Source organism: Zosterops lateralis (genome assembly GCF_965231275.1).
Source record: "Zosterops lateralis genome assembly, chromosome: 14".
NCBI lineage: Eukaryota > Metazoa > Chordata > Aves > Passeriformes > Zosteropidae > Zosterops > Zosterops lateralis.
The window spans coordinates 4,240,811-4,254,498 of NC_139774.1; the positions used below are offsets into that span (position 1 = coordinate 4,240,811).

Genomic DNA, 13,688 nt, shown 5'->3' on the forward strand with positions numbered 1-13,688 from the left:
ACAACCAGAGGATAGGAATCCATGAGAAGTGCCTGAAAGGAAGGGCCCAAATTCATGTTTATTTAGTGCATGAGCATATGGTTAACTGAAAATCAATTCCCCTTTTAAAGAATCCAAATCTCTTCTGGAAAAATGTTAAGTCTACTAATATTGCAATATCTGTGCTCACAAACATGGCCACTTTTCTGAGTCAAAATACTGATGCCTTGTTGTAAAATGCATTAAAAACAGTATTTAAGGGGTCAGAGAAGTCTCTACTTCAGTGTTCTCAGTTCTGAGTACTGAGCTGAGCCTGATATAAACCTGTCCTGAATCTTGGAAAAACTTGGCTTAGGGGGCATGGCTTTCACCTGAGATCTCAGAGGTCTGCATGTGTTAAATACAGTGAGCCTGAGGATGTACTGCTAAATTCCTGATGGCCATTTCACAGGTGGGTGAGCAAAGGCTGTGTAAGAGGCTGCAGGCTCAGCTGTTGTCCTGAGTGTGACCCAGGGCAGCAAGCAGGGTCAGCTTTGGAGTCTGTTCTCACAGGGGTTGGTGATGGAGTTAGAAATGGTATGAGAGTCTCCACTACTGTCCTGCATTGCAGATAAACTCCTTCCTAAACCTTCTGTGAGAGCAGAGCCTCTCCAAAGTGGAATCTAAAACTGGTTTTCCTCCAGCCATTCTGGAGCATTCCATGCACTCATTCACAGAGCATCAGCCCAGCCCTCCTGGCTCAGCATGGAGGGTAAGGAAACACCTGCAGGAGTTCCTGCTCCAGCCTTTGAAACTGGGGTTATTACCTCCAGAGCATGGAGAAGCAATGAAGGGCTTCTTGTATGCTGGAATATATTACATGTCAAGGGATTTAATGAGGATCAAGCTTGAGTGGCTGAGTAAGGCAGGAGGAAAGCTTCTAGAATTTCCAAACTCTTAAAATACTTTTGTGGCTGATACAAAGGAGGCCCATGTAAATCTTCAGCTGAGAAAAGCCTTATGACTCAAATGTACATTTATTGGGTCTCTAAAATTATATTTCTGCCAAAACCTAAAAAAATTCAGCTTAGCAGAGTAAAGAGTTTTGCTTGTAGGATGTTGAGCCCATTGTGCTTACTTGTGCACTATTTATGTCAGCTACTCTTGGGTGGTTTCTAACAGAACTCAATGCAAGGAGGCAGAGTCTTTACATTTACAACAGGAAATGGATTTGACCAGCCAAGAAAAGACATAGCCAGTAAGGAACTGAATCCAGCAAATATGCAAATGCACTTTCCTTTCCAGACAGTAAAGGTAGGAAAGAACTAGATTGGAATTTCTTCTCAAATGGCCACCTGGATAATGGCCAGGGAACTCATGTGATACTTTGGGGTCAGTTTTGAAATATTTTTACTCAAATTCCAGTGGGTTTTGTTTTGTTGATTTTTGGCTTAGGTTTTGTTTTTGGTTTTGTTTTTTTTACCTGAGTGTTCTGTGCTGTGCCTACACTGCTTTGCAGGAGCTTGTCAAATACCAGACCTCACTGTTGCCATGTGGGTAATATACAACCACATAATAAGCATGTGCCATCATAGTGTAGGCAATAACCTGCCTTAAGAAAGAAATGAAAAAAAAAAAATTGAAAACATTTGAAAACAAAAAAGAATTTTTGAAAAAAATAAGGGAATACCTCCAGAAAATGTAATATGAATCATAGGTATAAAAGGTTGCAAAAAATTGCTTAAATTAGAATCTGAAGGATTACAAGTTCGTGTTCTTAAAATAGGAGGAGTTTAGTGAACTGTGATACCAGAATTGCCCTAACGTGCTTTACATCCATTTTGGAGGGGGATATTTCAGCAAACCTGAGCAGTCACCTGGAAGGACTGACTGCAGTGAATCTGGCTGGGCTGAAATGTCCCTCAGAGCCACCCCTGGCCTCAGAGCAGGGCAGGGAGCAGCATAAAATGGCAGGAAGAATTGAAGCCATCAGCCAAGCCAAAGTACACACAGACCAAGAAAACCTGAGAAATGGTTTAGAGGGTCCTTATGAGTTGAATCCAAACACAACAAATGGAGCATTGTGTGAAGGTGCTCAACTGGCAGAACAGAAATGGAGGAAATGCCATGGAAGCACAGAGGCAAGTCATGAAAGCCCATCTTGAAATGGTTTGTGTGTCTGACCTGGAAATGGTCTGTGTGTCTGACCTGAAAAGAGAGGGATCTACTGACCAAAGAATTTGCCTGAAGTCTCCTGTGACATCCAGGGCATCTCATGGTATATTCTCTTCAGATGAACCTTTCTGTACTGAAGGGATATCTGACAATACTATGGCAGTATCTATTAAACACAAAAAAAAAAAAAAAAAAAAAAAAAAAAAAAAAAAAAAAACACCAGGTGCAGATGAGTTCAGTATTGCCTAGTGTATGAAGGCCAAGAGTTCAGAGAAAGCAGTTCACTCCAGGGGTCAGGAATGCTTATTCCTGTGCTCAGAACTGTGTGTTGAGGTACCTGCCTCTCTCTGGTGCTGACGGTGCTGAATGTTGTGTTATCAAACTGTGTGTGCTGCAGCACTGCCAAGTGTATGGATTTGATCTACATGTGGGTGAGCAGAGAATGGCAGGGTTGTGCAGTCCAGGAAGGAATCTTCCTGTGAAGTGGTCTGGGGGACAGTGAGCTCTCAGTGCCTGAAAGGGCACAAACATCCATAGCCAGGCTGGATCTAGAAGGGCAGAAAATGTAGGTGATATCTCTTCATGTTGTACCCAAATATTATTCTATTGTTATTCTGCTGTTATTCTGTTCTTAACAAGTAGTTGACAGAGTAAAGTTTTTTTGTTTTGTTTTTTTTTTTTTTCCTCCCAAACATTTACATGGAAAATAGAAATTTCTTTGAAAGGTTGCCTGGCTGGGTTTTGTGGCTGAACAAATCCAGATCATCCACTTTTATCAGTGTAATTATGCAAGAGTTATTGTTTCTATGCACAAATGGGATTTCTCAGCTGTAGTTAACCCCCACGTTCAGTCAGGAGTGGTCTGTCTTGCACTGGAGCTGTTTCTGCACTGATGGCCTGGGATGTTTGCACTAACCTGAGCTTAGAGGTGGCCCGCTCAGTTATTGCAGATTCCTGCTTTTCTTCCCTTCCAAGCAGGGAGCCTGAATCCCTCATCACTTCTTGGATGCCACAATGCTGGTGACACTGCAGCCATATTTCAGTAAACTCTGCATTTATGGAACAAATGTGGGCTGTAGCACAAAAAAAACCCCAATCTGAATGCAGGGAGGAAGATCCAAGAGTGTGTATGTGTGTTATTCTGTAAGAAATAGTGAGGGTCCCCCTTGGCTTAGTTGAGTAATGGTTAAATCATGATAGTAAATCTTATGTTCCTAAATGAAACACAAATTAAAAATGAATGTGTTGAAAATTTTGACTATTGACAGAGTCACAGGATCCAGGCTTTGGTTTTGTCCATACCTTAGTGTTTTCCTGCTCTATCTGCTGTCTGCCTGGTTTCACTTGTCATAGCCTTTTTAGGGAACAATATCCCAAATTATGATGCATGAATTTTGCTTTCACTGGTTGGGAAAATGAAGGCCAAAAATCTTTCTTCAATTAATAAGATTTTGCAGTGTTTTCTTTTAAAATTCTTTGACAGTCTTTCCCCCGACTCAGAGTAGATGAAAAATGGCCAATTTGTTAAGTGACTGCTGAGGAAGGATTTTCCCACACTCCAGCCCCATTTCACTTTCATTTAAAAAAAGAAAAAAAAAAAAGAAAAAAAAAAAACCACACCAAAACGCAGCCCACGTTCACACAATAACCTCCTTCCTAGTTCTTTTCCATCTATTAACTTTAAAACAATGTGGAATTACAAATAGATTCCATGAAGTAGTAAATGCAAGTTAAAGAAGACAAAACTTGAGAGGAGTGGAGGCAGACAGCTGAATGCCATAAAAATGCTTCAAACTGTAATAATGGTGAGGTTTCCTCACCATTATTCAAATCAATATTTTCAATATTTGCTGCCTATGTTTGAATAACCAAACTGACACTGATGCTGTGTAGCAGAGTCCTGATGGCTTTGTCAGCTGATGTCTGATTTTTCCTCTGCCCAAGTGGTTATTTTAATCCTGAAGCTAAATTATAAATATGTAATTCCTCCAGGACAATCATGGACCAAAATCCTGCCAGCTTTGAGGAGTCTGGGGCTGGTTTATGACCTGCTTGGACTTTTGGTGGTTTCCAGCTCCTCCTTAGAGTTTAGTAGGCTCTCCTTCCCTTCAAAAAGAAACATTCATAGAGCCATCAAAAGAGAAGGATACATGTTAGATCAGCCACTCTGGTTCTTGTTCTTTTTGAACTTTCCTAATCTCTGCCTTTCTGGCTGTAGCATGGCCTGTCTCCAGCTATTGATACAAACATTGTGTTCTCCCTTTAGCTTGGTGGTTTAGGAATGTAGGGCAAAATTCAGAGAGCTTTTCCCTTCCTTGTGCTTGTTCACTACTGTTACAGACCTCTTATTCAGACCATCACAGTCCTGGACTCAAACACAGAATCTCATCCCTCCAAAGACATCCTGTCCTCAGCCTCACTGCCCTCTGTGCCTCCATGTGAAGTGGGGTCCAAACTTACATAGAGGAACAAATGGGCTGCACCAAACATGTCCTGGGTGCTTTAAATGCTTTAGTGCTTTGCCTGCTGGTTTATTTGGTTTTGTTGTTTGCTGTGACTTTTCCTCCTCCTGTCTGATTTTAGCAGCAGAAATATGTAGCACTTACACACCAAAAAAAAAATGCCAACCAGGAAATATGTTCCTATTTGCCAAAGATCCTAAAAAGCCTCAACAATGCCCTCATCTCTTTGTTCTGACACATTAAAAAAAATAAAAATTAGTTGTTTCCACTACTGAAAATAGGTCTTTACTAAAATACACAGTAACCCATGGCAGAGGGCAGGAGCAAGTGTTTAAAATAGTTTTCTTCCCTGGGAAAAAGCTGCAAGCAGTTTGTATCACTGGGAAAAAAAAAATCTTCCTCAAAACAAATAAAAATGAAATAAAGCTAGGAATTATTTCTGGTTTGATGTGTTTGGAAGAGAAAGCTAAGATCTGTTTTACCTTAGGGGACCTTGTGGTGTCCTGTGGTAGATGGTATCTGAGAGTTTTGCAGCTCTGCTACTTTTAGAGCCCAATTCCCTGTTAGTGATTATGGGCCCTTTTCCTGGAGTGTCTCATGGTGGTAACTCTGTCTGGCCAAAGCCAAGAACCCACTTCAGCCAGACAGCTCCAGGGAAAGCAGCTGGGAGGGGCTGGTGGCTGTCACTGTGTGCTGGAGCCCTCCCATCTCTGACTGCTGTGACACTGATGTGACACCCATGTGGCACCCAGTGACCCCTGGACAGGCTGAGGGGCCCTCGCATCACTGACTGATGTGACACTGACGTGACACATCCATGTGGCTCTGTCCCTGAGCCAGACAGTGACTCCTGGACAGGCTGAGGTGGACCATGGCACTGGAGCTGCTTTTTGCCCCTGAGTTTTTGCTACAGGAACAAGGAGCTTTGAGGTGGTGTGGTTCAACCTTGTGGTTCCACAGGGATCTGGGCTGCCTAATAAATGCTGAAGGCTTAAACAAGCACTTAACTATCAACTCCTTTTAAATTTTGGAACTTCAGCCATAACTTCCTCAAGACAGAGAAAATTGTGGTCAGAGTTTAGTGTGTTTTCTTCCTTTTTATTTGAAGGAGTTCTGCCTTACATGGAAGTTTCTCAGTTTTAGTTACTTGGCAGATGTGAAGTGTACTTGCTTTCTGCGTGAAAAACAAAAAGGCACCCACATTTCCCAGTTGTGTAACTAGGAATGAGAAGTGCTGGAAGACCTGGAAGGTTTGGGCTTTGTTCAAGAGCCTAAGCCCATTTCCAGCCCTGTTTTATGAAGAGAGAACCACATGTCACTGCTATCAGATTGGACTCTTATCTGATCGTGCTGGGAGGAAATAGCACAGCAACTGGCAGTGCTGCAGCCTGTCTTCAGCCTCAGTGTGGGTGTCCTGCTAATCTGGAGTGCTCAGCTCCAAGATCTCCTCTGGTCAAACTCTCCCATCTGTAAAATGTAAAGTGTCATGTTTGTGGAATAACATACACCAGAGAGAGGATTCCTCCTTATTCATCAGGACACAGCGTGTCTGTAAGAAAGTGGAATGTCAGCTACTGCTGTCCTTTAGGATGAGCAGAGTGAATTCATCCTCAAATGGGATGTGAGAGTCATTAAATCCAGTCTGTCAAGAAACACAGTGGGAAACAAGGAGATCAGTCAGCTCCTGAAGAGCTGTGTGCTGTGCAGGGACCGCGCTGCAGCAGTTCCTGGAGAGCTGCAGCCTTGGGGAAGGAGCCACGTTGGAGGAGTCCATAAAGGGCTGTATTGCATGGCAGTTCTGGAGCAGGGAGCAGAGGCAGGAGGAGTGCTGGAGACAAAGCATTTTTAACAGGCTCCAGCCTCCTTCCCCACCCCCTGCTCAGACCAGCAGGAATCCACAGGGTGTCCAGTGTCCTCCCTGCCAGCCCAGGAAGGACATCTCACAGAATCTCACATAATGCGTGTCATCTCAGGTGTAACCTGCTGCTCTAGACTGTGTGGGTAACTAAACTGATCCTCAACTGATTCCAAACAACTGGAAGACATCCATATGAATAAATACAGCTCAGAAATGTAGGGTGTCCAGCAAAACTAAGATCTTTTCCAGACACAGTGGTTCTGAGGAACAGTGCTTTAGGCAGGTCACCACCTTGTAGGGGCACTGGAAATTGTTCTGGTTCAGTTAATGTTTCCCACACTGTATTGTGTGGCATTTGGGATGTTGAATATGGTTTTTCATACTTCAGCAGTGCATAGAACACATTCCTTCTTCAAGATTCCGAACCAGTGAAAGGATCATTATTTCCCTGTCCAGATCTGGTTTTACCCATTCTGCTTTTGTTAAGCCTTAAGGTTAGGGAGAATTGCTCCTTGAAGCTGAAAAATAAGCCACTGTGGGAATCCCAGTGTGGAATTGAACTTAAGGGTTCCCACTTAGTCAAAACCTGGTAAAACTTCGGAGTTTTTAACAATTAAGACAGGATAAAAAGCATGAAGTAACTCTACTCAAAGTATTGTGAGCAGTGTTTGTCAAGCAAGAGCAAACTTCAGTGATCATGCAGAATTTTGCTACAGTCCATTTCAGGTGATTTCTTTTACGTTTTTGAATCTAACAGGACAGCATTTGCTGCTGAAGGATTTTCACAGAGTTTCTCATTTATTCATTGCAAGTTGAAATAGTTTGGAAGCAAAAAATTCATTTTTCGATTTTCTAAGATGACCCTCAAATAATTTTCATCAAACATCAACAACATTCCTTACTGAATTACTTCCTTGAGGAACACCCTGTCTGTTCCACCCAACCGTTTTTAGGTTCAATGTCCTGAAACTTCAGTTGGCATTGACTTCTTTTTAATGACTGAACAGAGGGAAGGGGAAAACAAAACACAAGAAAACATTTCTTCCAATACAATTTATTAGATACAAAATGAGTAATCTCCTATGAGAAAAACAGCACCGTGTTTTTTATTAGCAGCAAAGAGACGAGTTCCATTCGGACTTACCTGGCAGAGTTCAGGATGTTGCAACACACAATTTAACCACTCACCCTGTGCAGCCTGGAAAAGTTTCCCTGCTGTGGACCCAGGCCAGGCTTTCTCCATCCTTCCTACACCATAAGCATGTACCTTTTCTCAAGTAATATTGTGAAATTCTCAACAGCATATTTACTGCCAGTCCTGCAGGCCCTACTAAAGCTTCTCTTGCATTAAGGACAGAGATATTTTCTATGTGGTTTTGTCAGTATATTACAACAAAGTATCACCCAACTGACACATGGAACAGAAGAAGAATCATTGAACTCATTGGTTGCAAATTGGTGTTCTATGTTGTCTTCTCAGAACTGCAATTCCACTTAAAGATAAATAAGTAAAATACTTTTACTGCATCCAGCTTCTTTTTTACTGATTAGGGAGGAATAGTGTAGCTTGGATCCTGGCTTTAAAAGTCTAATGGGGCATGAAATAAATAGCTCTCATGACAGCACAGAACGGAAAAAAAGATAGATGATGATTAGACTGTGTGTAAAAGTCATCTTTATTGCCCTATTGTTGTTTTGGCTTCGTTCTGAGACGTGGGGAAGGCTACAGAAAAGCCCCAAGCGTGTTTCTTGGCAGCTCTTCATAAGCAGTGAGCCCTGTGGAAAGCCCCGTGAAATTCATGATTCTGTTAAAAAATAAGACCAGGAAAATGTTGCAAGAGGCAAAAAAAAAAAAAAAGCTTTGTTTTTTTTAGACAATGCCAATGAAGGGGACCAGGAAGGTAGAAGGAGAAGAGTACCTTGGCTATTGTTCAGGGATTTTTTTTCTCTCTCTCTTTTTTCCTCCTTTTTTTTTTTTTTTTGTTTTTCTTTTTGCATGAGTAGCAGCAAAGAGAGATCCACCTGTTAGAGTTCCACCTGTCATTATAACTTGGTTCTAATCTGAAAGGTGCAGTATTTTGTGCTATATCAGACTGCTCACTTCATCTGTCCAGCATCTGCTTGCATGTTACCTATTCTCTTCAGCTTTGATTAAAGAGAGTAAGTGTGCCTTGATGGAACAAAAAGCATTATTTGGGATTAAAAGATGTTTAACTGATTAGAAAAGAAAGCTGTGCTTTTCCTGTCCATTTTATAGAAGCAGTTCAGAAACCCGTGTGTACCCAAATTGGAGTCGTGATTTGAGAACATGTAGGAGAGAAGAAAATGGGGAGGTTGGATGGTTTTCTACACTTGGGAAAGCATTACACTGAAGTTTTCTCTTGTTTTAGCATGATCAGATATCCCCCACAAAGAGAATCAGTGCAGCTAGGAGTTGGCCTAAGATGAATGTCCGGTTTGTTTTTAGGTTCACATAACTATCCAGTGAGAAATTTGGACTAGACCTTTAATTGCTGCACAGAGAAGCAGCCCTGTGTCACTCCAAAAGAAAAAAAAAGGCAACAAAAGAGGATCACATTTTTCCTCTGATACTGACATTAAAGCGACCAATGAATGTTGCGCTCTCAGGTCTGAGGGCAGATTTTTTGGCCCAGATATTTTCTGAGTGAATAAAATATGAGAAAGACATTGTGTAGCTGGTGCCTTGGGTTTTGCTTTTCAAAAAGTGTTTTATTTCCCTGGCATGCTGTCTGCAGCATCTACTGATCATTGGTGGGGCCTGAAATAATGACCAAGAGGTATTTTCTTTCTGAGATGAGGCTGCTCTAGTTGCAAGGCGTTCCCAAGTGAGCTCCCTAATGAGTGATAGATGGGAAAAATAACAGGAAGGATCCTTAAATGTTCCAAGTTTTGCATGAAAAATATCATTTTTTTGGATGCTGTGTTTGGTACCTAGCCTAGAATTCTCCTGCATTGTGATAGTGGTATCTTCAGAATGACACAGTGAGTCATAATATTTGACATTTGGGGAGATTTTTACTGGATCTCTAAGCACTTGTCAAGGCTGTTCAGAAGAATACTTAAAGAAGAATTATGATTTCCTTTGAGAGTTTTGATACTGTTCATATTTTTTAAAGCCTGTTTCCTTTGCTTCAAAACAAAACAAAAGAAAAAATAGAAACTTCAGAAGTATGTATTGACCATTTTTAGTGAAAAGATAGTTGAAGGCATCTATCCCCACTCTCTTCAGTTATTAGATGGTCTTCTAAAATGAGTTACAGCTTTAGCTCATTTGAGCTCTCTTAATGTCACCAGCCAGTTAATTTCTTTGATGTTTATTTTCACATAAATCCATAGCACACGAGGGACATGAGGAATATCAAGATGACAAACTGGCAGTTCTCCAAGCATTGTAGCAAGGTCTGACCTGCTCATGTTCAGGTCTGCCCCAAGGCTGAGGGAGTGCCTTTGCTAGTTTTTTGGGGGGTTGGTGGCCTGTGGATTTGGGGATAGCAGTAAACACACCTATCCCAGTTCTGCCACCTCAGAATGTGTCAAGAGCTGTCCCCAGTGTTCACTGGAAGAACTGAGCATCTCTCGTTGCTTTTGAGGAGCAACAAAGTGCAGCGGCCAACTTCAATCCCAGTGAATGTCCCCTGGTTCCCATGGACCTGCAGTGTTGAGTTTCATTGGCACATCCCCCTTCCTGAGCCAGATACATTCATTATATTTGCACAGGGTTTGTCCAGGGCTGTGAAAAGACTTGGTAGCATTTAATAGTGGTGACTTCCTGGGGTACAAGAATTGCATGTGTTGTAACTGGTGCTGTGAACGATAAACTGAAGGTTGCCATGCCAGACTCCCCTGGCAGTGCCAAACCCAGCCCACCACGAAGTCAGGAGGGTGTGTATGGACCACCAGGATGTGGTTTGTGCTGGCAGTGCCCCTCCCATGGATTGTATTCCTGCTCCCATTTACATCTGACAGCTCTCAAAAGCAGATCTAGGACACATTCCATGTTTGAAACATACAAAAACAATGGAGTAATTTTGGCACATACATATTACATTTCCATTCTAATAGGAAGAGTCATATCAAGAGCTGTGTATCTTGTACTGGAGGGAGGCTGGACATGTGGGAGGAATAAACTGACAGAGCATTAGCACCTGGGGGAGTAACAAACCACACCTATCAGCACCAGAGCCATCCTCAGAATTGTGCTCTCAGCCAGCTGCCAAATGACAGAACTGATAAAAGATGGATGGTTCTGATTTGCATTTGCTATCTGAATTTTGATCTTTGTGGTTTGCTTGGCTTCTGTTTTCAAGAGTTTCTCTGTAACCACTAGAGTGTAAACGTAAGCATTTTTGAAAATGGCATTTCTCCCAAGACAGGTGGAGCTGCAGCTCCATGAAAACCTTCCAGAACAATGCCAGCCCACCAGGGCCTCCCACATTGCCCTTTTCCCCCACCATTCCCATGGGCTGTTGCCTCTGTGATGGGGTGTACCATGTATAGGCACCGAAAAGATGTATAACCTTGAAACACTGCAGATTGCTCCTCTGGTAGAGCTGCACAGGGGGCTTTGGGACTGTCTTTTGGGGGGTTCCATGTTGAGATTCCCCAACCTTTGCTTTTCCTGCCAGGCTTTGGGAGGTGTGGGGTAAGTTTCTGTTGGATTCTGGGGAAGGCAAAGTTTTCTGTGGTCTTTGGCTGCATCTCAAATCCTGGGGTACTGAAGTGTGACCTAATAATTTAGGACTCAGAGAGGGATTGTATTTAAATAAACTATCACGGTTTGAACATTCTACAACTATTAATTATTAAAACTTATACAAATCCAGGGAGGTTCGTGGCATGTTATACACCATACCTAGAAACAGCTGAGCTGGGCTTACATGAGGTGGATTTTTTTTCTGAAAAGACATCATCTCCTGTGAGCACAATAGAGCTAGTACTTCTCTTATAAATAGTGAATGTTTTATAATTGCATGCAGTCCTAAAGCTGGTTCCTATTATGGAGAGTCGCAGAGGTTTTGGGGGGAGGGTTTGTGGGTTGTTGTTCTTTCCCAGAACGATGTCCAATCTCTTCTTTGGCAGCGTATGAACCATGGCTGAAATATGTGCCCGTGTGAAAATGTTACGGTCTAATGAGCAACTTCACTTTTGTGTCACTTTCTTGCTTTGAAATAAGAGGTTCTGGGTCAGGAGCTGCCCATTTGATCCCTCATCAGTCTCCAAGTGGAGTTTGTACATCAGTGCTTTTTATACCAGCCTTTCAAATCCGTGTGATAGAAACAGTGTGGTCACTGGAGGTCAAAGGAGCTGATTTAATGAAGTCTCATATGCCCTCAACAAGCAATTTTGTCACTTCCTGCTGAACTACTGAGCTGTCTCCACTTATGGAGATTGGCCATCCCTGGACATCAGGGTGTTCAGGGTTGTTCAAGCTCTGTTACAGCTTTTTTGCTTTTCCTTTGCCTCAGGTGAACTGTGTGATGAGGTGATTAACCACTGTGTTCCTGATCTAAATCCCTGCCAACACGAGTCCAAATGTGTTCCCCTGGACAAAGGAACCAGGTAAGAGAGTGTGTGTGTGTTGGTCTCTCCACAGAGGGCACATTCATCCATTGCCTTGACTGGGGTTGTACTGGCAATGAGTGTGGAGCAAAAATCACCAAAATTAACACAAATAATGCAAGACTATATACATTTCAGTCTGTGCCACATTTTAACTTCAATGCATCCATCCATACTTTTCTAGCCTTCTGTGGTTTACTTGAAAATAATGGATATTCCCTCAGAGCAGAGGAATTATTCTGGAATAGAACATGGCAGTAGGAGAATGTATGGAACAGTTACTGACAAGTACCTTATCCTACATCACAAACCAAGGACAGTTCCCTTATGTGTTCCTTGGGGCACTTACAAACTCAAGCAGTGTAACAGGAGCCTTAACAGATCCAAAGCTGCGTGGCTCCAACTCAGGACCCACCTTTTCCATTGGCCTTGCTTGGCTCATCTGGGGTTTGTTGATGTCTGTGTTTGCATTTTCTCATTGGGAATGACAGTGACTGTTTCACAGGGGCAGGGGAGAGCCTGGTGCTTTGGATGGCAGCACAGCACCTGGAGGTTTGGGCTTGGGGAGATGTGAGAGGCACAGTGGCAGCATTCATCACTTGTCAGAACAGGGACTGCCAGAGCAGCTCAGCAAATAGAGACAATTGAAAAGTCAGGCTTTGTGAAAAGCTTGTCAGGAAAAGATCTTTGGAGACAAATCCAAGAGAGTTCAGTGCAGAGTGGACTGCTCTCTGCACCTTCCCCTAAGGCTGTCGTCACAGCCAAAGTGCAGCCCTGAATCAGTGCTCACTGATTCCCTCCTGGGGTTCTGTCCTGCACACCCAGGAGAGGGAAGGGAGCAGGCTTTGTTCTTCCTGGTAACCTCCACTGGGCTCAGATTGTGTCCTGTGAAACAACCAGCATGTCAGAACAGTGTAAACTGACACACAGGACATCTCAGGAGAGTTAAAAGGAAATGAACCGAAATCTTAGAGAGGGTGGCTATCTCAAGGGCAGCTGACTCTCTGCTAGACACGCAGTATAACACAAGCCTTTCTTTTGGGTGAAAAGCCTCCAGACTGAAATGTTTCCAAACCTTGAAGAAGATTAAGCTATTAAATGATTAGGATGGTTCCTGAACTGATGTGTAAGCACTGGACAAGGAGGTGTGTGACAGTGCATAAACAGTCCCTGATGTTCTTTCCAGGTTTCATTCCCAGTTAATCCCTCATTTGGTTAATGCAGTACCTTTGGTTAATTCAGTAGTACATCATGTTATGAAGGGATGGAGACAGCTGTGGCCTTCCCCTTGCTGGAAGCACTGCCATACCTCCCACCCAAACAATTTCAGTTAATGAGATACTTTTTCTCACATGCTTGCTAGAAAACTGTTCTTCACAGTAGGGCCACAACCCCTTGAGGGGAGCTTAAATAACTGCTTTAAAGTAATTTTCTGCTAGTGTTTGTTGTGTTATTCTTCCCACTATTCATAGAATGCTACAGAAAAATTATGTTTTCTTTACTGCTGCTGTCCCATTTTGCTTTCTAGCAGCCAAACTTCAGAGGTGAAGGAGCCTTGAATGTAGAGGGGTCCAAGCATTGCTATTTGTTTCACACTTTAGTGGCACCAAACCATTCAGAAATGAGCCCTCAGCAGTAGTGCAGTGATGTGTGGG

General features: G+C 42.7%; 1 protein-coding gene across 3 annotated transcripts in view; it reads left to right on the forward strand.

Moving 5' to 3' along the window:
* Positions 1–13,688, forward strand: part of SLIT3 (slit guidance ligand 3) — a 473,506-nt gene that overhangs the window by 426,957 nt on the left and 32,861 nt on the right. For all 3 annotated transcript variants that reach the window (XM_083871948.1, XM_083871949.1, XM_083871950.1), the window contains one exon: positions 11,940–12,033. In XM_083871948.1, the coding sequence (XP_083728074.1) occupies positions 11,940–12,033 (94 nt within the window). The remainder of the gene's footprint in view (positions 1–11,939; positions 12,034–13,688) is intronic.